At 48.3% G+C, this 21,959-nt stretch overlaps 1 protein-coding gene across 1 annotated transcript; it reads left to right on the forward strand.

The window, feature by feature from the left end:
* Positions 1–1,061: 1,061 nt before the first annotated feature.
* Positions 1,062–17,909, forward strand: si:ch211-286b4.4 (uncharacterized). The gene is made up of 31 exons (XM_067246646.1): positions 1,062–1,074; positions 1,143–1,294; positions 1,664–1,832; positions 2,076–2,208; positions 3,081–3,217; positions 3,649–3,828; positions 4,607–4,831; positions 4,978–5,104; positions 5,254–5,453; positions 5,869–6,081; positions 6,179–6,324; positions 7,209–7,336; positions 8,280–8,424; positions 8,827–8,959; positions 9,045–9,191; positions 9,672–9,798; positions 10,403–10,614; positions 10,924–11,086; positions 11,256–11,344; positions 12,345–12,511; positions 12,854–12,983; positions 13,140–13,372; positions 13,521–13,581; positions 14,890–15,018; positions 15,137–15,472; positions 15,700–15,800; positions 15,896–16,002; positions 16,239–16,318; positions 16,800–16,828; positions 17,041–17,124; positions 17,304–17,909. Exons 1-31 carry the CDS (start codon positions 1,062–1,064, stop codon positions 17,670–17,672), a joined length of 4,665 nt encoding a protein of 1,554 aa, XP_067102747.1. The 3' UTR covers positions 17,673–17,909.
* Positions 17,910–21,959: the final 4,050 nt, after the last annotated feature.

The following is a 21,959-nucleotide window of genomic DNA, read 5'->3' on the forward strand; positions in this document are numbered from 1 at the left end:
CTCTTGAGTGTCTGCCGCCGGTCCCTCTGCCCCTTTCAGGACACTTCTGTCCGGCCGGGTCATCTCTGCCCCTGGCCTGTCCTCCAGGCTCCCTCAGTAACCAGACAGGAGCCTGGTCTGCCTCTGTCTGCAGGGCCTGTCCTTCTGGGGTCTACTGTAGCTCACCTGGGGCCACAGCACCGCAAGGTATCAACAACATCACCTGGAGTAGTCACAACATCACCTAGAGTAGTCACAACATCACCTGCCATAGTCACAGCATCACCTAGAGTAGTCACAACATCACCTGGAGTAGTCACAACATCACCTAGAGTAGTCACAACATCACCTGGAGTAGTCACAACATCACCTAGAGTAGTCACAACATCACCTGCAGTAGTCACAACATCACCTGCCATAGTCACAGCATCACCTGCCGTAGTCACAACATCACCTGCAGTAGTCACAACATCACCTGCCGTAGTCACAACATCACCTGCAGTAGTCACAACATCACCAGCAGTAGTCACAACATCACCTGCAGTAGTCACAACATCTCCTGCAGTAGTCACAACATCACCTGCAGTAGTCACAACATCACCATCACCTGCCGTAGTCACAACAAGAAGGCAACAGATACAGGCTCTCTCATTCAGTACAAAACATTGAAATTGACAGGCAGATGTCATGGCTCAACACAAATTTGTGGAGTTCTTTATGTACTAAAATAATTACTAGAATAGTGTGAGACGTGATTTGTCATTTGATAGCTAGTTGATACATAGTTTACTGTAAGATGTACTGATGATCTGTGTGTGTTGCCACGCCCAGGACCCTGTCAGCATGGTTATTTCTGCCAGGGCGGGGCCTCAGAACCAACCCCTTTCCGCTCAGACAGTTTCCCCGGGAACGGGCCCTGTCCCCTGGGTCACTACTGCCCGGAGGGCTGCCTCTCTCCCAAGCCCTGCCCTCCAGGCAGTGTCAGAAACAGCACGGGTGCGTTTGATTAAACTACCTGTTCAAACACAGAAGACTGTCCCATTGGGTTTGGTGCATCAATGAATCGAAATAAAGTGTACTAAATGTTTCTGACTTGCCAGCAGTTTCCAACTGCTGCTGTGGTGTTGTTCTTGAGTTTATTCCTGTTTTCTGTGTTCCTCCAGGTGGTGTCTCTCTCGAGGGCTGCTTGTCTTGCCCTCCTGGGTGGTACTGTGCCAGAGAGGGGCTCTCTTCCCCCTCGGGTCTCTGTGCTGCTGGCTTCTACTGCCCATACGACTTCTCCTCCACCACCCCCTACGCTGTCCTCTGCCCCAAGGTAGAACCCATTACCTGTCCTTCACTCCATCCTCATCCCTCCATCCATCCCTCCCCCTTTTTGAGTCACCCTCATCTATTATTTTTCTGCCTCAGGTTAAAACCTTAATCACCCTCCTCTTCCCTTTATCCTTCTCTCTTCACTTCTCTCTTTATTTCCTCATCCCTCTCTCTCTCCTTCCCTTCCTCTCATTTCCCCTCTGCATCATCCTTCTCTTTCCCCCTCTCCTCTCATCCTTTCTCCCTCTCTTCCTCCTTATCCCCTCATACATCTCTCTCCTCCACTCCTTCCCCTCTTCTCATCTTTCTCTTCCCCTCTCCTCCCCACCCCCTCCTCCTCTTCCTCTTCCTCCCCTCCTCCCCTCCACAGGGCCACTACTGTCCAGCAGGTTCTCCCCTGGCACTGGCCTGTCCTACAGGAGAGTACCAGCCCAACCCTGGGTCAGAGCTCTGTGTTCCCTGCAGGCCAGGCTTCTACTGCGAGGAGGCTGTCGTAGGGGACCCCTGGCCCTGCCCCCCGCACGCCTTCTGCCCCGCAGGTATGCACACAAACACATATGCCCACACACACACACACACACTGACACTGACACTGCACACACACGCACACACAGTACCAAATATCAGAAGGGGTACACACACTCACATGCACTGATATGTGCACGCAGGCACAGACACACCCAGTATCAAATATTACCAGGCTTAGACACACAGACACACACACCCTGGAGAGTTCAAGTCATTCTGAAAACAATGGATACCATCCATGTTGTTGTTGCCAGGCACCATGGTCCCCCAGCCCTGTCCCAATGGCACGTTTACCCCCCCAGGCCAGGGGGGGCTGCAGGAGGAGAGGGAGTGCCTGTCCTGCCCCCCAGGGAGCTACTGCAGGCAGGGGCACACAGAGGAGGAGGAGTTCGACTTTTCTTATCACCTGCTCACAGACCCACTGGCCCCATAGCCTGCTGTCAGCTCTCATCTTCTGTTGTGTTCTGTTCTCTGTTCTCTCTTATCGCGTCTCCTGTTCTCCTCTCTCCTCTCCTTTCCTTTGCTCCTTTCCTGTGTTTTCTTTTTCCTCCTCTCCTCCTCTCCTTTCCTCCTCTCCTCCTCTCCTTTCCTCCTCTCCTTTCCTCTCCTCTCCTCCTCTCCTCCTCTCCTTTGCTCTCCTCCTCTCCTCCTCTCCTCCTTTCCTCCTCTCCTCTCCTCCTCTCCTCCTCTCCTCCTCTCCTCCTCTCCTCTACTCCTTTCCTCCTCTCCTCCTCTCCTTTCCTCCTCTCCTCCTCTCCTCCTCTCCTCTGTCCTTTATCCGCCTTCCCTTTCATGTCCTTCCTGATTCCTCCTTTGCTTTCCTGTCCTGTCCTCACCTCTCCATTTCTCTCGTCTCGTCTCATCTGCTCTCGTTCTCTGTCCTCTCCTCCCCTCCTCCTGTTCTGATACAAGTAATTAGCGAGGCCTCCAGCATGTTCTGTTCACCAGTTCTGGTTCAGAGACAGCCAGGGCTCGTTAGCACCTGGGATGTGTCATAATGATGTATATGTTCTCCATGATGAGAATACGTTCCCTGGCAAGAGAACAATGTGGATTTATGTCCTGTGATTATACGACTGTTCTGTTCGTTATTGAGCATGTTTGTGTGCAAATGTGCAAGTATGTAAATGTGTGTCTGCATACTGTAGGCATCTGTGTATGACTGTGTATGAATGTGTGCGTGATGAATGCAGGCGCAGCCACCTGTGCGTGAGCGTGTCTTCATGCGCGTGTATCTCCCCTGTGCTCTGTGTGCTCAGGGCGGGGCGTATCCAGGCTGTGTGTGCTGAGGGCTACCTGTGTGTGTCTGGCAGTGCAGAGTTCACCCCCAGGGGGCTCCAGGCTGACTGGAGCCGGTGTGAGTGGGGGGAGCAGTGTGCTGGGCCTTGCCCTCCAGGTGAGCCCAAACTGCCTCCGACACACCCGGTAGATGATTGATCAGTTATGCTAATTATTTATCCGTCACCATCAGGGTTCTATTGCCCTGAGGGGACAGTGAGAGCAGAGGCGTGCCCTGCCAACACCATTAGAACTGCCCCAGGAGGGGGCAATATCCAGGACTGTTTGCCTTGCCCTCCCCAGCACTGGTGTCTAGCAGGTTGGTTTTGCACATAATACATGAGGACATTGTGAATAATCGCTGTCTAGAGGCGTTGCTGGTTTTGGATACTTTCGGTTTCTCCCTTCTCTCCCTTTCTCTCTATTTCCCCCTCCATCTCTGCCTATCTGTAGCTATGTCTCTCTTTCACTCTCCCTCCTTTTCTTTCCCTCTCTTTCTCTTTTCTATGTTCTGTCTCTTACTATTCTCCTCTGCACCCCCCCACCCAGGTGACCCAGTCCTGCACCTGTGTCCTGTAGGCCACTACTGTGATGGGGTAGTGGGGATGGACCATGGAGGAGGGGCAGGGCCCAGGCCGTGTCCTGTCCACTCCTACAGACCCTCCCCTGGGGCAGGCAGCAAGGGAGACTGCCTCCCCTGTCCTCCTGGATACTATTGCAACTCTACGGGTGAGAATGCGCTGCCACAAAGGTCTAGGTCTTGAGGGTGAGGAGACTGGGGCATGTGGGGGATGAGGAGGGGTGAGGCTGAGGGATTAGGATGTGGAAGGCTGGAGATTGAGACTGGTTAGGGCTCATGCTGTGAGGCTGGGGGATGAGGAGGAGTGAGGCTGGAGACTGAGCCTGGTTAGGGCTCAGGCTGTGAGGCTGGGGGATGAGGAGGAGTGAGGCTGGAGGCTGAGCCTGGTTAGGGCTCAGGCTGTGAGGCTGGGGGATGAGGAAGAGTAAGGCTGGGGGATGACATGTTACCCCTGGCAACAGCAATGAGCAAGCTCCTCGAGCAATTACACCGAAGTAATCTAATCATCTTATTTCCTTCTGGAACATTCACCGCTAGCGCTGGGATCACTGGAGAGACTCTATCTCCCATATCATACTGACCTTTAATAACCACGCTAATCTCTCTCCCTCCGTTTTTCACCCTCTGTCTCTCTCTCTGCCTCCCTCTGTCTCTTTCCCTCTCTCTCTCTCTCTCTCTCTTGCACTCTGCCTCCATCTTTGCCTCTCTGTATTCACTTAATATGCAGCCTGCCTGTTCAAGAGGATAACACTACACTAGGATAGCGCTACACTTACTGAAGATGAGCACTTGATCGTCGCATCATTTTTATATCGCTGGATGTGACATCTGTGAAGCACCTCGTGGATCACAGCTAGATTCAGGACATCCCACTCAGCCTACTGGACTCTTTCCACAGCCTCATGTCATCTCTCCTCCATTCTGCAGGTCTGCCAGACTACTCTGGCCTCCCCTGCCCCCCAGGACACTGGTGCAGTGGCCGGGGCACCCCCATCCTCTGCCCAGGGGGCACCTTGAGGGCCCAGCCCGGGGCGGCTGATCCCAGGCAGTGTGAGCCGTGCCCAGGGGGCAGATACTGCCCTGACCCCTGGACCTCTGGCCGGCCCAACCTGGAGGGTGTAGCCTGCAGGGCTGGGTACCAGTGTCCTCCTGGTGGGTTGATGGCTGGTCACTCCTGAGAGCTGCTCCATGTGGTTGGACCTGCTTGTTCTAATAGTAGTGCGTGTGTCTGTATTTGTGTGTGTCTGTATGTGTATGGGTCTGTATGTCTATACATTCCTGTATATGCGTGTGTGCAGGTGCTGTCTCAGAAAGGCTGTGTAAGCAAGGCTCGTACTGTGGGCCACAGACAGCAGATCCCATTGTGTGTCCTGAAGGCTTTTACTGTCCAGAGGGCTCCTACACCTACAATTCTGTCAAGCAACTGTAAGTCCGGTCCTGGTCTGTCTAATCTATTTAAGTCCATAAATTGTGCTTCCAAATTAACAACTAATTCATGAAGATACAAGCTAAGCAGAGCTTCTTGCTTTTAATTCACAGATACAGTTTATGAGACTTCTATGTAACCCCCCCAGGTGTCTGTTCCCCTACTACTGCCCAGCCAACAGCTCCACCCTGCAGGTCTGCGAGGGGGGGTCCATGCCCCTCAACACCAGTGGGCCCCGGGGCTCCCGGGAGCACTGCTGTGCCATGTGTGAAGGGGGGTCATACCGCCCCCGCCAGTCCCCCCAGCCCCACTGCCTGCCCTGCCCTCCAGGCTACCACTGCCCCCCAGGTACTGCCTCTAAGACGCCCTCGCCTGACAGGCCCACTCTGCCATGTTACCCTGCAGCAGTGGTGTTAAACCGTGGTCCTCAGGGCCCCCTTTCCTGCATGTTCTAGATGTTTCCCTGCCCCAACACACCTGATTTTAATGAATGGGTTGTTAACAAGCTCTGCCGAATATGAGAGACTGATAACGAGCCATTCATTAGAATCAGGTGTGTTGGAGCAATGAAACATCTAGAACATGCAGTACAGTGGGCCCGTAATGTCAGGTCAGTGATTCTGTTCACTTGAACATTTTTACCACCTCCAAAAGAGAATGTGATGCTGAGTCAGTGCTGTAGTGCCATACATGACTGTAGCAGGTTCAGCTTCGGGATGACCGGGGTAACCATGGTAACCCCTGTCCCATGTATCTGCTACAGGATCAGAACGTTACCACGGTAACCCTTGTCCCCTTGGCTACGTGTGCCCCCCGCGCTCCCCCTCCCCTCTGCCCTGCCCCCCTGGTTCCTATGGGAACCAGAGCAGCGCTGGTCGGCTGGAGGACTGCCACCCATGCCCGCCTGGAACCTTCAACCATCTGCCAGCCCAGAGAGCCTGCTTCCCCTGCGGCAGCTCCTCCACCTCCCTGCCAGGTCTGTCCTCTCCTCCCTCACTCTCCTCTCCTCCTCTGTTACCATAACAACATCAACATTTACATGCAACCCTTACCATACACTGTTGACCTCACAGGCTCCTCCTCCTGCACCTGCATGGGTGAGAATCGCGCTTTCCAACATTCCGACGGGTCGTGCGTGTGCAGAACCGGCTTCGTCTTCTACGACGACCTGGACTTCAGGAGTTCCAGCGCCGACAGCCCTCAGGACTGTCAGCCAGAGGTGAGATAGACGGGCTCTTTAGAATCCCTCTTCTCAAACTGTCTTCTGTCCCCAGACTCTCTTTTGAAAAGTTCTTCCTATAGTCACCTCGCTTCACCACCATTCACATCGATCCTTACAGAAGTTTCAGAATTAGTTTTCGACCCGGTCAGTCAGCAAGGCGCCCTTGGCTGTTCTGTTTCTTTCACCCTGGTTGATTTATTACCAATCTTGATCGCAGCAGGGGCTCCAGGTTATTTATTTATTTATTTACTGGACTTTTATTTTGACAGCGGACTCACACTGAGAACCAAGGTCTCCCTGGCAGGCGAGCCTTGCAGTCACACAACTTAATAAAAACCAGACATGAGAGTACAGATTTGAAAAAGAAAACAGTCATAAAAACAGGGCTATAAAACTGTAATTTAAAACAACTAACATATAAAAGTAAAACGAACATCATATAAAATTCACAATTTCATCAATAAAAAAGGTCCTTGATCAACTCTTTAAAAACTCTCTGGAGGCAGTTCAGCGCCCCATCTTTAAATGGTTTACGTGATGTTATTCTACAGACAGAGGACATAAAAAGAATAGACTGTTCCAGATAATTAGAGTGGGGTAAGACCTGCAGCATTGAGGGAAACAGCAAGAAACATCTCCAGGAGTCTCACTCTGGCACAGAACATAAAGGTTAGCCTCAGTGTGTGCCCTATAGCTCAACCATTATTATGTTCTGAAGTCTGGGTTTCTGTTGTCTCCAACAGTGTGGTCCAGATGGGACCTGTCTGTGTGTTTGGCGGGCGTGTTGACACAGTGTTCTACAGGCTATATCTTTGTGGTTCAAACCTGTGTGGTCCAGGTGGTGTACGTGCCTTACACACACCTGTCTGTGTGTTCCACAGGTGAACCGTCGCTGCTCCGGTGGGCAGGTGCGGCTGGCGGCCACCAGAGAGTGTGTCTCACCCTCCTTCTACTCCTGCAATACCACCTGTGGCCTCCAGGGGGGCTGGCTGGACGTGGAGATGGGCATGTGAGTCTGGAGACCCACACAGCTCTCACTGTTATACTGGCCCTCAGTGATCATGCATGGCTGTAAAGCAAATGACGTCTAGTGTTGCTTCAATGCCCTGGTGGTCCGTTATAGTTAAATGCTCTTAAAGCTAAAAACAACCCTCGGTTCAAGTCTGATAGTAGTCTATAGCTAATGGACATTCTCCATGATTTGGCTATACTTTACTGTCTGCTATGTAAAGATGATGGCATCCACATGCAGAAAATCAATATTATTTAGCTCCATTGAGGCTTTCATGTCTAAATTAGTGGTCAAAGGGATCCGTGAAAGAGAGAAACGGTGGGAGCCCAGCGCTGGGTCCCTGCGAGCTGGGGAACATTTAAATTATGTGGTCTGTTGTCTGCTGACCTTTACCACACCCATCTGGAGAGCAGCTTAGAGCCTCGGGTCTGGAGGAGGCTCTGGTCACCAGCAGAGATACAGCAATGATGTACTGTACACGTACTTGTTGTAAAGGATTATGTTTGTTCCCTCTGTACCCTCCCTCTCTATGTCTCTCTTTTGCTTTCTGTCCCTATCTCTTTCTTTCTCTCTCTCTCTCTCTCTCTCTCTCTCTCTCTCTCTCTCTCTCTCTCTCTCTCTCTCTTCCTCTATCTCTTTCTCTCTCTCTTCCTCTATCTCTTTCCCCCTCTCTTTCTCTCTCTCTCTCTCTCTCTCTCTCTCTCTCTCTCTCTCTCTCTCTCTCTCTCTCTCTCTCTCTCTCTCTCATGTTAAAACGTCATTTAATTAAACTTTATTAATCCCAATTCACATTTAACACAAAACAGCAGTGATAAAATGTCCAAATGGTTGAAACAACCGACTGCTTGGGAACTGCAAGAAATTGTACAAAGATGAAGAAACATAAAATAACATGCATGCATGTGTGCGCGTGTGTGTGTGTGTGCGTGTGCATGCACAGCTGCCAGTGTGAGAGCTACGTGTCAGCGGAGGAGCTGTGCGGTCTATCCTGTCTGTCCAATCTGCCCAAGGTGTCCGCCCACGTCTCACCTGACGGACAGCTGCTGCTGGGCATCCGACGGAGGGAGGAGAGGGTCGGGACCAGGGTGAGGGAATCAGGGGGCAGGGGGTCACAACCATCTGCATCCACAGCAGAGGACATTACAGCTCACAGGCCTGATCCAGTCATCTGATCCAGTCATCTGATCCAGTCATTTGATCCAGTCATTTGATCCAGTCATCTGATCCAGTCATCTGATACTGTCATCTGCAGCCTGGGGTCACATCCCTGGGGGCCTGATTTCAATAATACCATCCAGAAATAGCTCTAAGCACTCTATATGTAAAGCTGTGTTCTTGCTGAACAGTCATTAGATAATCTGTTATCGTTTATCCATTGTATGTACTGATGCCACTGTACTCTACAAGTCACATTCCTTTAAGCTTTTAGGAGATTGTATTTTATTGTCTATATGTTTATCTCTCTTTAACTGATGTTTTACACGTAGAAAATGGCGGAGGTTTTAGGCCCAGATGTCCATGTCCACAACATTGGAAACATCCACTTTGTGGAGTTTGGTTCTGGAGGTGTGTTCGGTTGGATTCTGACCGACACGGTCCTCATTGATCGGTTCTTATCAGGTGAGTGAACTAAAACCATTGTGTGGAAAACCTAATTATGTCACCGGCCCAGGAACTGTTTGCTCATTGGCTCCTTTGTCCACAGAGCCAATAGAAGTGTTCGGCGCAGGCTCCAGGCAGAGGAGAGACTCAGAGAGCAGAGGAGAGAGGGTCCTGCCCCGGATCCCCAACCCCATCGTCTGCCTTTCCTCCAATGACATGATCATCTTCCTGATCACCATCAACCACACTGGTACTGCATGCAGACTACAAAGACCACTCTCCTCTCTTCCCCACCTCTCTCTTTCTCTCTTCCCAACCCCTCTCTTTCTCTCCTCTCCTCTCTTTCTCTCCTCTCTCTTTCTCTCCTCTCTTCCCCACCCCTCTCTTTCTCTCCTCTCTCTTCCTCTCCTCTCCTCTCTTCCCCACCCCTCTCTTTCTCTCCTCTCTCTTTCTCTCCTCTCTTCCCCACCCCTCTCCTCCCCTCTCCACTCCTCTCATCCAACAACATGATCATCATTCTGCTCACCAGTCACACTATTACTGCTCCCTGTATAATCCAACTGTAAATGTAGATCCTATTACTGATCTAGGATACGGTATTGTAATGTTACGTAGGTACAATGACGGTGTAGAAAATTACTTGAATTGAAATAAAAGCTACTTCATACGTTAACATATCATAGGTCTGGGCCTTAGTACCACATGGTTTCCTGTAATGATGTCCCATCAGATCGAGAAAGCAGCCATTTCCCTGTCTACCAGAAGGACCACCTGTTTAACAGTAACCCAGGCTGGGACTACGGGCCCTTCAGAAGACTGGAGATCCTGATGAGACAAACCCAGTTCAACTCTACCAGGTAGGATAGCAAGACCCAGTTCAATTCTACCAGGTAGGATAGATAGACCCAGTTCAACTCTACCAGGTAGAGTTGACTTCCTGCTTAAAACACACTGCTTTTTGCACTGCATTACAAAATTGTATCTTGTACATTTGTATTTTTTGTAATATTTGTATATTTGTAGTTTTGTATTTTTATATTGTAAATTACTGCAACTTATATTTTATTGTATATTTTATTTAATTCTAATTCCACTTAGTACTTCTAGTTTATGTACCCTTAGTATAGATAGTCCACATATTTAAAATTGAGGTCCCTATATGTTTATTGTATGCACCTTCCTGCCAAAGCAAATTCCTTGTCTGTGCAAACGTTCATGGCAAATAAATCCCATTCTGATTCTGATTCTGAGGTAGGACAGCTAGACCCAGTTCAACTCTACCAGGTAGGACAGCTAGACCCAGTTCAACTCTACCAGGTAGGACAGATAGACCCAGTTCAACTCTACCAGGTAGGACAGATAGACCCAGTTCAACTCTACCAGGTAGGACAGCTAGACCCAGTTCAACTCTACCAGACAGCTCACACAACCAAACATCTCCTCTTCTCCCGTGTCCTCCAGGTTTGCTCATGTGTTCTCCGAGCCAGGGAAGTACGTGCTGCTGGATAACGCTGTGTCTGAGTGGAGCGTGGTGGTGGTGGTCAGTGAGGAGGGCACGGAGTGTGACCCCAGGTCGTCTGTCTTCCAGCCCATGACCCCGGCACTGCTGGTCAGACACGGGGTGGTCAAGCAGCACAGACTCAACCTTCTGCCAGACTGGGGGATCATAGTGGGTGGGTAACACACCAGTCAGTCCTCTACAGAAACGGGTGTATGGGCGTGCATGCACACTCACATACACACACACCACACACACACATACACACACCACATGCACAGACACACACCACACTAGTCTGGATGACCAATCTAGCAATCTTGTGTTCCTAAAAAAGACAATAAATATTATATCAGGAATGCTAAAATATGTATAATACAGAAGTATTTGAAAACCACTAGATACATACTTGTGCACCTTGCTGAGTCATGCAGTGTCCTCACCTCCCCCCCCCCCCCTCCCCCCCGTACGTTCGTGTGTGCAGGTGTGCTGAGTGTAGTGTTGGTCATGGTCCTGGTTGTGACCACCACTGTCCTGGTTCTGAAGCCTAACCGGGACAGGCTGGTGTCCCAGGGGAGGCCCAAGCCTCGCTGGAGGAGCCTGGGTGAACCCTGCCGCCCCGTGGAGTACGTCTACAGCCAGGAGAGGTCCGTGGGAAGGGGGGGTGGAGGTGGAAATAGGGCACGCAAAGAGTGGGAGTGAGAGAGAAATAGACAGAGATATAAAGAAATAGAGAGAGGAGAAACTTAAAAAAGTTCAATCAAATATATTTTGAGTGTATGACCTGCTGTGTGTGTGTTTGCTTGTGTGTGTCAGTATGGACGCCCCAGGCCAGACCAGCATGCTGGGCAACAGGGGAGAAGGGGAGCGAGCAGAGACTGAGGAGCCTGCAGTCTGCAGAGGAGGTAACCTTCAGAAGGACTACCACATGCTGAACACAACCTAGAACCAAAAGTAACACATCCTTGACCCCTAGCCAATAAAACCTAGTCTCCAGCAGAGGAAATAGTCATAGGCCCTAGTCCCTAGCCCCTAGAAACTGGTCACTAGCATGTAGCCCACAGTCCACAGTCGCTAGCCTCTTGCCCCTAGCCCATACACCCTGGTCACTATCTAGCCCCTATTCGCTAGTCCTTAGACCCTGCCTCTTGTAACTAGTTCTTGCTCCCTTGCCCAAGTAGCCACTAAGGAGAGTCGCTCCACAACGGCACACTTCCACATCAGTAATACACCACCCTCTAATGAACACCGGATGATACAATTCCCAAACTACAGAGATCTTATTAACAGAAGTAATGTATTCAATATATAATTTCATATATAGTACACAGATGAAGTTTGACTATAAATTTGAGTTTTATCACCTGAAATACCAGTATTATTATTAAGCCTGTATGATAAAAACCCCTTCCTCAAAGCAACATATCCTATTCTAAGTAATATGTTCAATAGATCTTTTTTCAAATATTACATTATATCACGAGTGACCAGTCAACTATAAATACAATTTTATTAGCTTATATTCCAGTAAGTGTCATGAAGCCATTCCAGTAAACTACTGGTGCAGTTACAAAAGGATGGATCCTCACTGTCTTCCTCTGTATTATTCATGCTGTCTAATAGACCAGTTAAACGACCATTACCTGATACGCCTCCAAACCACCAGGCAGGGCATAATTTATGATTCATGATGTAACCCATGACAAGGTCACTTCCAGTTCATCCACTCCATCCTAATCGTTTTGCCAATTACGTTATCGCTTTTTGTCCTTTTCTCTTTCTCTTTCTCTCCCTATCTCTCTGTAATTTAAAATACACGCTCTTTCCCCCCCTCCCTCCTCCCCTTTCTCCGGTCCATTTTTACCATTCCTACTATTTGATTTATCCACCCTCTCGTGCCTCCAGACCCTGGCGGCATGTCTGGGCGGGTAGAGCTTGAGGAGTTCAACGTGAAGACACTGTATGACAAAATGGAGGACCAGAACCTCCACTTGGCCTCCCAGCTGGCGCGCCACCGCAAGGACACCCAACAGTTCTACAAGCACATGTGCCAGCACACCGACGCCCTCAGGGTAAACAAAAACAAAGTCCGCCAGATACTTGTGAAGGTGCACCTCCTGGTATTTCTGACACGGACACAGCACTGGCGGGTTGGCTGAATGAAAGCTCCTGGAAGTCTTAGAGAGACACGGCCTGCTCCAAACAAGACATTTCATAATTGTAAACAGTTCTGAGTATTTGAGATGTTTTACGGGTGACCTGTGAGTGTCTATTATATGTTTTGTGTGTTGTAGTACAAGTGTGTTGTGTGTGGATTGTGAGTGTGTTCTGTATTGTGTGTATGTTGGAAAGTGTGTGTGTTGCGTAGTGTGTGTGTGTTGCATGTGGCTGTTTTGAATGTGTCTTGTGTTCAGGATGTGTTGGAGAACATGGATCCTAAGAAGCTGAGTCAGTTTAAAGAGCTGCTGGACCGTGATGTCATGCAGGGTAAAGCCTGCACCAATGGCAAGACAGAGGGAAGTAGCAGCGTCCAATCAGCTCAAGGTAAGAACATGAAACACTTCCAATGTTCGCAGTAATAATTGATTTTAAAAAACAAAACAGTTTCAAACAATTATAAACTTGACTGTTTATGACACAAAGCCACAAAGCACTTGCTAACTTCTGTTTTGTTTGACCTTCTTGGGTTCTACTGTCCAGCTGACCCCAGTGTGTTTCTACTGGGGGCTCTACTGCGGTCTGTGGAGGCGCTTCTGTACAGGCTGACAGGGGAGGCCTGGCAGGACCAGAACCAATACCAGGACAGGGATCAGAACCTGGATCCGGATCAGAACCAGGACCAGGGCCAGACCCTGGTGGGACAAGCTCACTGTCACTCAGAGGGTGGGGAGTGTGAGCTGCAGGCTGGGTACACACACCCTGACTACACACAGGTACACACACTGAGACTACACACTGATACACACACCCTGACTACACACAGGTACACACACTGAGACTACACACTGATACAATCACCCTGACTACACACTGGTACATTCTGAGGGTGTTTTAACTGCTGTCTGTCCTTCTGTGTGGTAGTTCTTCTCAGGTCACCTGACCCAGACTGGACCAGGCCCAGGAGCTCCCTCTCATGGCTCAGGTAGGACACCTCAGGTACCACACTTCAGGTACCACACCTCAGGTACCACACTTCAGGTACAACACTTCAGGTACCACACTTCAGGTACCACACCTCAGGTACCACACCTCAGGTACCACACCTCAGGTACCACACTTCAGGTACCACACCTCAGGTACCACACCTCAGGTACCACACCTCAGGTACCACACTTCAGGTACAACACTTCAGGTACCACACTTCAGGTACCACACCTCAGGTACCACACCTCAGGTACCACACTTCAGGTACAACACTTCAGGTACCACACTTCAGGTACCACACCTCAGGTACCACACTTCAGGTACCACACCTCAGGTACCACACTTCAGGTACAACACTTCAGGTACCACACTTCAGGTACCACACTTCAGGTACCACACCTCAGGTACCACACCTCAGGTACCACACTTCAGGTACCACACCTCAGGTACCACACTTCAGGTACCACACCTCAGGTACCACACTTCAGGTACAACACTTCAGGTACCACACTTCAGGTACCACACCTCAGGTACCACACCTCAGGTACCACACCTCAGGTACCACACTTCAGGTACCACACCTCAGGTACCACACTTCAGGTACAACACTTCAGGTACAACACTTCAGGTACCACACTTCAGGTACCACACCTCAGGTACCACACCTCAGGTACCACACCTCAGGTACAACACTTCAGGTACCACACTTCAGGTACCACACCTCAGGTACCACACCTCAGGTACCACACCTCAGGTACCACACTTCAGGTACCACACCTCAGGTACCACACCTCAGGTACAACACTTCAGGTACCACACTTCAGGTACCACACCTCAGGTACCACACTTCAGGTACCACACTTCAGGTACCACACCTCAGGTACCACACTTCAGGTACCACACTTCATGTACCACACCTCAGGTGTGGACCACGGAACCCATAGCTCACACTATCACATGATTTGGCTGAGAAACCTCTGCATTTACATTTTATTAATTAATTAATGACGCTTTTAGCCATACAAATGGTGCATGTATAATGTACAGTAGGAGATTTGATTGACTGAAAAAAGGAGAAAAAAGTCGGAGATGAGACAGTAGAGCAGTATATTTATGAATGTAGTTACTGTACTTAATTTTCTCCTACAGTATTTGCTAGTTTTAGGTATCACCTTTAGGTTTTATTTAAATTTGTCTCATTCTATTCTACATTATGGATTGGCAAAGCAAAAAATATGTTTATGCAGATAATGCTACCCTTGAATTATTGTTTAAATAATTTAAAAAGAACGGTGTTGTCTTCCAGTGCACCTGCAGAGCACAGCTCTCTGTCTGAGTGACCAGGACCTGTCCAAGCTGGTGGCTGTGTCTCCTCTCTCCAGGACCCTGCAGGAGATCCAACACTCCCTGCAGAACCTCACCTCAGCAGAACCCGGTCAGATCACACAGGAAACCAGAAGACCAAGAACGTGCACATTACTTAAGTGATATCTTTGTAGATCTTTTCTCCTCTCCTGCTCTCTCTTTTATCCCTCCTCTCCTCTGCTCCCCAGCCATTTCCGAGCAACCATCCCAAGAAGAGCAACCGTCGCCAGGGCACCTGAGCCCGGTCGCCCTGAGCAACCTCTCCCCCCAGCACTGCGCCGTCTTCCTGTTCGGCTGCCAGGTTGTCCGGCTGCTCAGCTCCTCCCCCACATTCCCGCCTGTCCTGCTCCTATTGGCCAGATCACTTCCTGCTTCCTCCCATGATGGCGTGCAATTGGCCCAATGCTCAGGGGACTATTATTATGACTCCTCCCACCAGGTGCTGTACCTGTCTGAGGTAACTCTGCAGGATGTTGGTCAGTTTATCTCCACCATCCTGCAGGCTATGGCCTACCTATCTTCAGGTAAGAGTCTAGATAACCTCTCACTTCAATCCTTCACTTTGCAAAGAGCCTGAACGGAAGTTTACTGTATGTTATCAATGATACAATCACTATAATATTCAGAATCATTTTAATAAAATATATTTAAAAGGAAATAATACATGATAAATGGACCATTAGTTCGGAGCAAAATGGAGGACGTGTCGTTCTAGGTTCCATGTTTGTGATGGGTCATTCCACCCTGTCAGGTTCCAAGCCCCAGAGCTTTATGCAGAATCTGCACAAGGCCATCTCTGCCGTCAGCAGCCAGCTTTTCCACTCCTCTTTCACCAGCTCTGCCTCCACCCAGGTATTCACCTCAGGCACCGCTCTCCTTGTGCGTTGCTCTCGGTCGATGCCAGGGTGGTGGTGGAGGTCTGACGGTCCAGTCTCACTGTCTGACAGGCTGAGCCCCGCCCCTCAGAGGAGACAGGGAGGACGTTGGTGGAGGACTTCATCAATGTCAGGGTTCCCACGGAAACACAGTTCACAGAACATCTGCTGGCTGCCAGGTGAGCGGCCGGGACATACAAAACAAGCACACAGACATCAAGTGTAGTTCACTGAATTAACATCCACCCAACTTCAATTTGTGCTACGCGTTATGAAAATTAGCCGGAGAGATATTTTACACATACAAGCATAACCATTTTTGTCCAAACCTTTGGATGAAAATGCCTTTTAAATATGTAAAATGAGCATCTGAAACTAAATTGGCATCATATTTCTGTCTTCATGTGTCCCTCAGGCTCCAAAAATATCAATACTTCAAGGTGGAGCAGCTCTTGAAAGACCTCAGGAAGCCTTTTTCTACGACCAACGAGAAGGGTACAGTTACCTTCATGTGTAATGCTAAATATAGTCTTTAATTTTATTGATTCAATCTGCAGTAACACTTTTAGATTCAGGTGCTTGTGGACGAGTAATTAGACAAGAAGGCCTCAGCAGGTTAGTGAGTCTTAAGATCTCTTATTAATGTTACATACTGTGGGCATGAGTACCTTTATAAGCTATTAACACACACTTACAGCAATCACCCAGGTCTAAAGTGTCACCCATAATGCTATATCTCCATTTGGAAATCCTCTGACATTTATTTAGGAATGCAAAAATGGGCCTCTTGCAAAGATCAGTCCATGTTTTCTATGTTCAGCAAGTGGTGATTGTACAATTGTAGTTTAGCCATTATTCCAATATTGGATAGCATAAGGAAGGAGAATACTTCACATGCCAGCCAAGTATGTTTCAGATGTTTAAACCCTGAGATGGTCTGAAACGTGTTGTGTTGTTGATGCTGTTTTTGTCCTAGGTCCCTCTCTGCACACTACACCGGTTGAGGTAAGCTTATCTGCGCTTTTCACCCTGCAGAAAAACAATTTTCCACGTAATATAATAACCTCCCCTCATCCATCCTCCGTCCTGCCAGAATTAAACGAATGATTGCTTAACCCTTTATAGTCCTCTCCTCCACACTCTCTTTGCTTAGCTTAGCTTTCCTCCCCTCTAATCTACTTTCCTCTCCTTCCTCCTTCCTCTCCTCTCTCCTCCAGAGGTCCTGTGTCGAGCAGGAGATACACCATCTCAACCAGGTGTTCCTCCAGCTGAACCTGCAGCTCCATAGCCACATTCAGGAAGTACACTACTGTACTCTACTCTGTTACTCTACTCAGTTACTCTGCTCTAGTGAACTGCACTTTGATCCACTCCACTCTATTCTGCTCTATTTGTATTCTACTCTACTCTGCATAAATATATTTTCCTAAAAGTGAGTTACACAGTAGCCAGAATGCTAATCCCGGTGTTTTTGGTCCAGGATGAAGCAGCAGGACAGCCATCTCTGAGCCGCAGTGGAACAGTCCTGCTGGAGCTGAAGAGACAGTACATCTCCCAGCGCCTGGACCAGCTTCACAGCCTCCTGACCCGGATCTCCCAGAACCAGCCGGACCAGGCAGACCCAGACCCCCAGCCCAGGGACCACGCACACCCAGCAGGCCCCATGGAGCACCCACACACCCCTGTCCTGCCTGGACACAGCCTTGACCAGGAGGGATACAGTGGGACCCTGTCTCCTCAGAGCCCCACCCAGGCTGGAGACAGCCCAGCCCTGCCTCTCCACAGTCCCAGCCAGGGGGCGAGCCAGGAGGTGCTGGGTGGTCTGGTAGCTGTGGGTCATGATCCCTGAGGCACCGAGATGACCTTGATATGCCCCTGAGAGGAGGAGGGCAGGCAGCCAAGATGTCCGTACCAGGAAACACTCACCTGGGGATGTGGGAGACTGGGGAGGAGAAGCAGGAAGTGGGAGCAGGGCTGTGTGAAGAGTCCTATCTCTCAGTGTGCTACTGGGTGTTGGTGTGATGCTGAATTTTTGTGTGTGATAAAGCCATCCTCATTAACCAATAAATGTATTTGTTGAAGATGACCACTGATTAGTAAAGTATTTGGTTAGCAGTGGTGTTATCCCTTGTTCTTTTTATGAAGAAGATGACTCCATGGATTGTCCTTATCTATCAGGGCTAATCTGTACTCAAACAGAGACGCAAGCAAACAAACTTGCGCAGTTAAATGTGACCTGGCCGCAGCTACCCCAGAGGTTGCAAACAAGCATCCCTTGCTTTACCAATAGTTTCCAGGTCAGAGGTCACACAGTCCCTCTGATGGTACCGCTGCCTCCCTCCCATGATGCAACCAAAGTCAAGTTAAATCAAAGTTTATCCAGAGGAAAAAGGAGGTAGATCTCCGGAATGTATAAACGTATAAAGGAGGAAGTTAGAGATTCACTTTTTTATCTGGACTTGGCTTGCACTGCTACATCAGCATACAACGGAAGTCCCCCTCCCCTGCTCTGTCACGTGATGTGACACAGATGATATATGAGAGTCTTTAGTCTTATGTGGTTTCACATTTTCACCCTGGAACGATGAGCGATGACCACCTCATTCCGGAATGTTCCCTAGTATTCCTTCCTCCGTATCATGTTCTAGGGTATCCAGGGCTTTCCCAGCAGCTCTCCCCATGAGGCTGCCAGTTCTAACACATTCATATACACCCACAGAGACCATGGTTCAACTCCCGGCACATGTTGATTTCCAGAACATTCTCCCCTCCCCTTTTCTTCTGGACTCTGTCTTTCCCTCTCCTGATTAGCAACAAAAAAGAAAGAAAAACGACACCGGTGGGCATCTGTTTGCTCTTCCTGGAAAAACCCAGTCCTTCCCTCCAGCTGGCAGCCTAGTTAGTGAGCCTGTCCCCGGAGCTCTGATAATAGATGATGAGTGCTCCTCTGTCTCTGAGGGGCTTGCTGAGCTAAAGCCCCAGCCGGCCGGACTGTGGACAGATTGATACGGTCAGCTGGACTGCCCCTCAGTAGCTATCAGTTTTGTGAAGCAGGGCCAGGATGATGCCCTGGTCAGAGCCCAGTCTCGCTGGCTCCCATGGCCAACGAGGGCTATCTGTTAGATAGCCAGCGGTGACTCGCCGCTCCTCCCTCCTTCCTGCGCCCGCTATCTCTCTACTTGTCATACCTCTGTTGTCAACACGGGCAGGACAGTCTTCCTGAAAGGATTTTGTGAGCTTCTCAGTTATTCCTGCTCTAGTTGCTTGATTCCATAAAAGCACGCCAGAGTTATTTACGGAAACGGGCTGCATGTGTGTGTGTGTGTGTGTGTGTCCAGCTTGGCATGATATTTTGGCAGCTGCCAGCTCACAGCTATTCCTGACAAGATGTGACCTGTGTTGCATGTTGTATTACCTAGACTCCTTTTTCCCCCTCCATGAAATGACAGTCCAGTATTCATGTCCACATACCTCCTCCACTTGCTGATCCAGTATTTTATATAATACAATATATTTAGGTGAAATTTACATTTGACTGCCTTTCAGGGAAGAGCATGTGGAACATTAATACGCTCCAGATTGTCATTAAACTAGATTTCTCGAGAGCTTTCTCGAGAGCTTCAGTCCAGTATCTTCTGGTAATTTCCATGCTTTTCTACTGCTGCCAGCATGCTGTAATCATGCAGTAATCTTGAAATCCTTCCAAATCCCCCACACAAACACACTCTCTCTCTCTGTCACTTTCTGTTTGACACACACACTAACACACACACATGTACACACCCTCTCTCCCTTGCTTTTTCTCTCTGTCACTTTCTGTTTGAACATGCATACACACACACAATAGCAGTCTTGGGGAAGTTAATACTGTTGCTGTTTGATTTAATTTACTGGCTCAAGGGGCTGTCCCAGTTTGCAGTCTTACATTTGTGCAAAGCTCTCATATAAACTGGAGCTGGCTACCTATTTGTCATTGTAAGTAGGGTAACAGGGACTGTAGTGAGGCTTGGTAGTGTGGCGATGGCAGAAACACTACTAGCTACATCACTCTGGTGTGTTCATGGTTTGGATCAGAAGTGATATCCAGGCTTCTGGATTGCATGCTTCTATTTGACCCCTATTATTTGATTACAGTTTTTCTCAATTGTTTACACACAAATACTGGTACTTGAGACACAATGACCACAACATGTAACTCATGCACCAACCCCATGAACCAATTGTGCTAAACTACAAGCACAATTCCTGCTTTACACTCAAATTGCAGTTCTAACACACACTTTTTTCAAAACACTACACACAATTCTCTGCATTTGGCACAATTTTCATGAAGAAAATCTTTTGTTTTCACAAAGAACACACTGCCATTCAAATACGCACACTGACTCATCGCATGGACAAACACCTGTCACACAGTTTTACAATTAGCAATCAGAGCTTTAGAATAAAAGGGCAACAGGTGACCTTTTCTGTTTTTGAGCAATGGATGCCAACATTGGAAACAGAGGCAGAGGAGTGAGAATAAGAGGAGGAGGACAGGGAGGACGAGGATGAGGAAGGCCAAGGACCATAATCTCTGGATAAGAGCGTCTCCTAAATGACTAAATGATGAGATCTGAGCCGCTTTGGTTGACCATGTAGTCAACCATGGTCTAACAATGAGGGAGGCTGGGCAAAGAGTACAGCCAAATTTGAGCAGGTACACTGTAGCATCCATCATCGGGACTTTCCGAAATGAGAATAGGTAAGAAATCTACTCTCACTACAAAATTGCAGTAGGCCTACTGCATATCAATACAGTACTCAATGAGTACAGTAGTAAAGTATTGCCTGTGGACTGTTCTATAGGACTGTAAAAATAAAGTATGTTTCAAGTATTTGGAAAATGTATTCCTACTTTGTATTCCTACACAGTATTTACAGTATTTTACTATATGTTTGGCAGAACTGAAAGATTACCAACACAAGGTGATCGGGAACGTCTTCTGTCTCCTGAACAGGAAACTGAAATCATGAACATGGTCCTAGAAAATAACGCCATAACATTACGGCAAATACAAAGAAAAATAATAATAATGTAACTGTATACACTATACAGTAAATGATTCTGTTGTTTTGTATGTAAACCGCTGTATGTGTAACTTTGTGTTGGTTGGGATGTACACTGTGTACATATATGTAAAATATATTTGTTACCATGTATTTCTGTGTTCTGAGTATAAAAACAATATTCTCAAATATTTTACAACACACTTATGTATGTACTGTATGTAGTAAATGTAACACTGAACAAAAAAAGGCCTAACTCACTATGATGAATGAAGAAGAAGTGTTTTCCATTCATCATAGTGTTTTACATTGAGCACATCAGTGTTCAAATGGTTCTTATAAATGTCTATTCATATGATGGTTTGTGTTTGTCATTTGAAAACAAAATACCATTTTGAGATTAAATAACATTGTTTTGAATGTTAAGTTTAATTTTGCAGGAGAAGTGACGGGTTTTGCCCATTGTGTGTGTGTGTTTTTGATTTGTGTGTAGAGTTCTGAGAGTATGAGGTATGCATTCAGAAAATGTGTGTAACCAATCGAGAAAAACTGTAAGTTGATTTGAAGAAACTGTGGATAATGTGATATTGAGTGTCCTTGTCATGTGTAGTTTATTGAGTGAGTGGGTGTGTGTGTGTCGCGGGGATACATTTCTAGAGCTCCTGGGAGTGATTGAAGGGAGAGAGAGAGAGAGAGAGAGAGAGAGAGAGAGAGAGAGAGAGAGAGAGAGAGAGAGAGAGAGAGAGAGAGAGAGAGAGAGAGAGAGAGGGGGAGAGAGAGAGAGGGAGAGGGACACAGGATTGACACTACATAAAGGACTGGCACTGAGAAAGTTCGAGTCAATGAGAGGGAAATATACATTAGATGGGAGAAGTAGGGAGAGCGGAAGAGAGAGTGCTGAGAACTTTCCATTTGCATCCATTCGGAGCCATCAGAACTCTGCAACGCGATTCTGCATTGCGGTTGCCATGGTATCCTCGTTTCCAGGATATGGCGGCACCATGTCTGCCATATTTAGTTTCTGATTGAGGGGGGTTGTGTGGGGGTGGGGGGGTCTTAGCCTCACCTGGCAACAAAGCCGCTCCAC

Source organism: Osmerus mordax, chromosome 11, assembly GCF_038355195.1.
Source record: "Osmerus mordax isolate fOsmMor3 chromosome 11, fOsmMor3.pri, whole genome shotgun sequence".
Lineage (NCBI taxonomy): Eukaryota > Metazoa > Chordata > Actinopteri > Osmeriformes > Osmeridae > Osmerus > Osmerus mordax.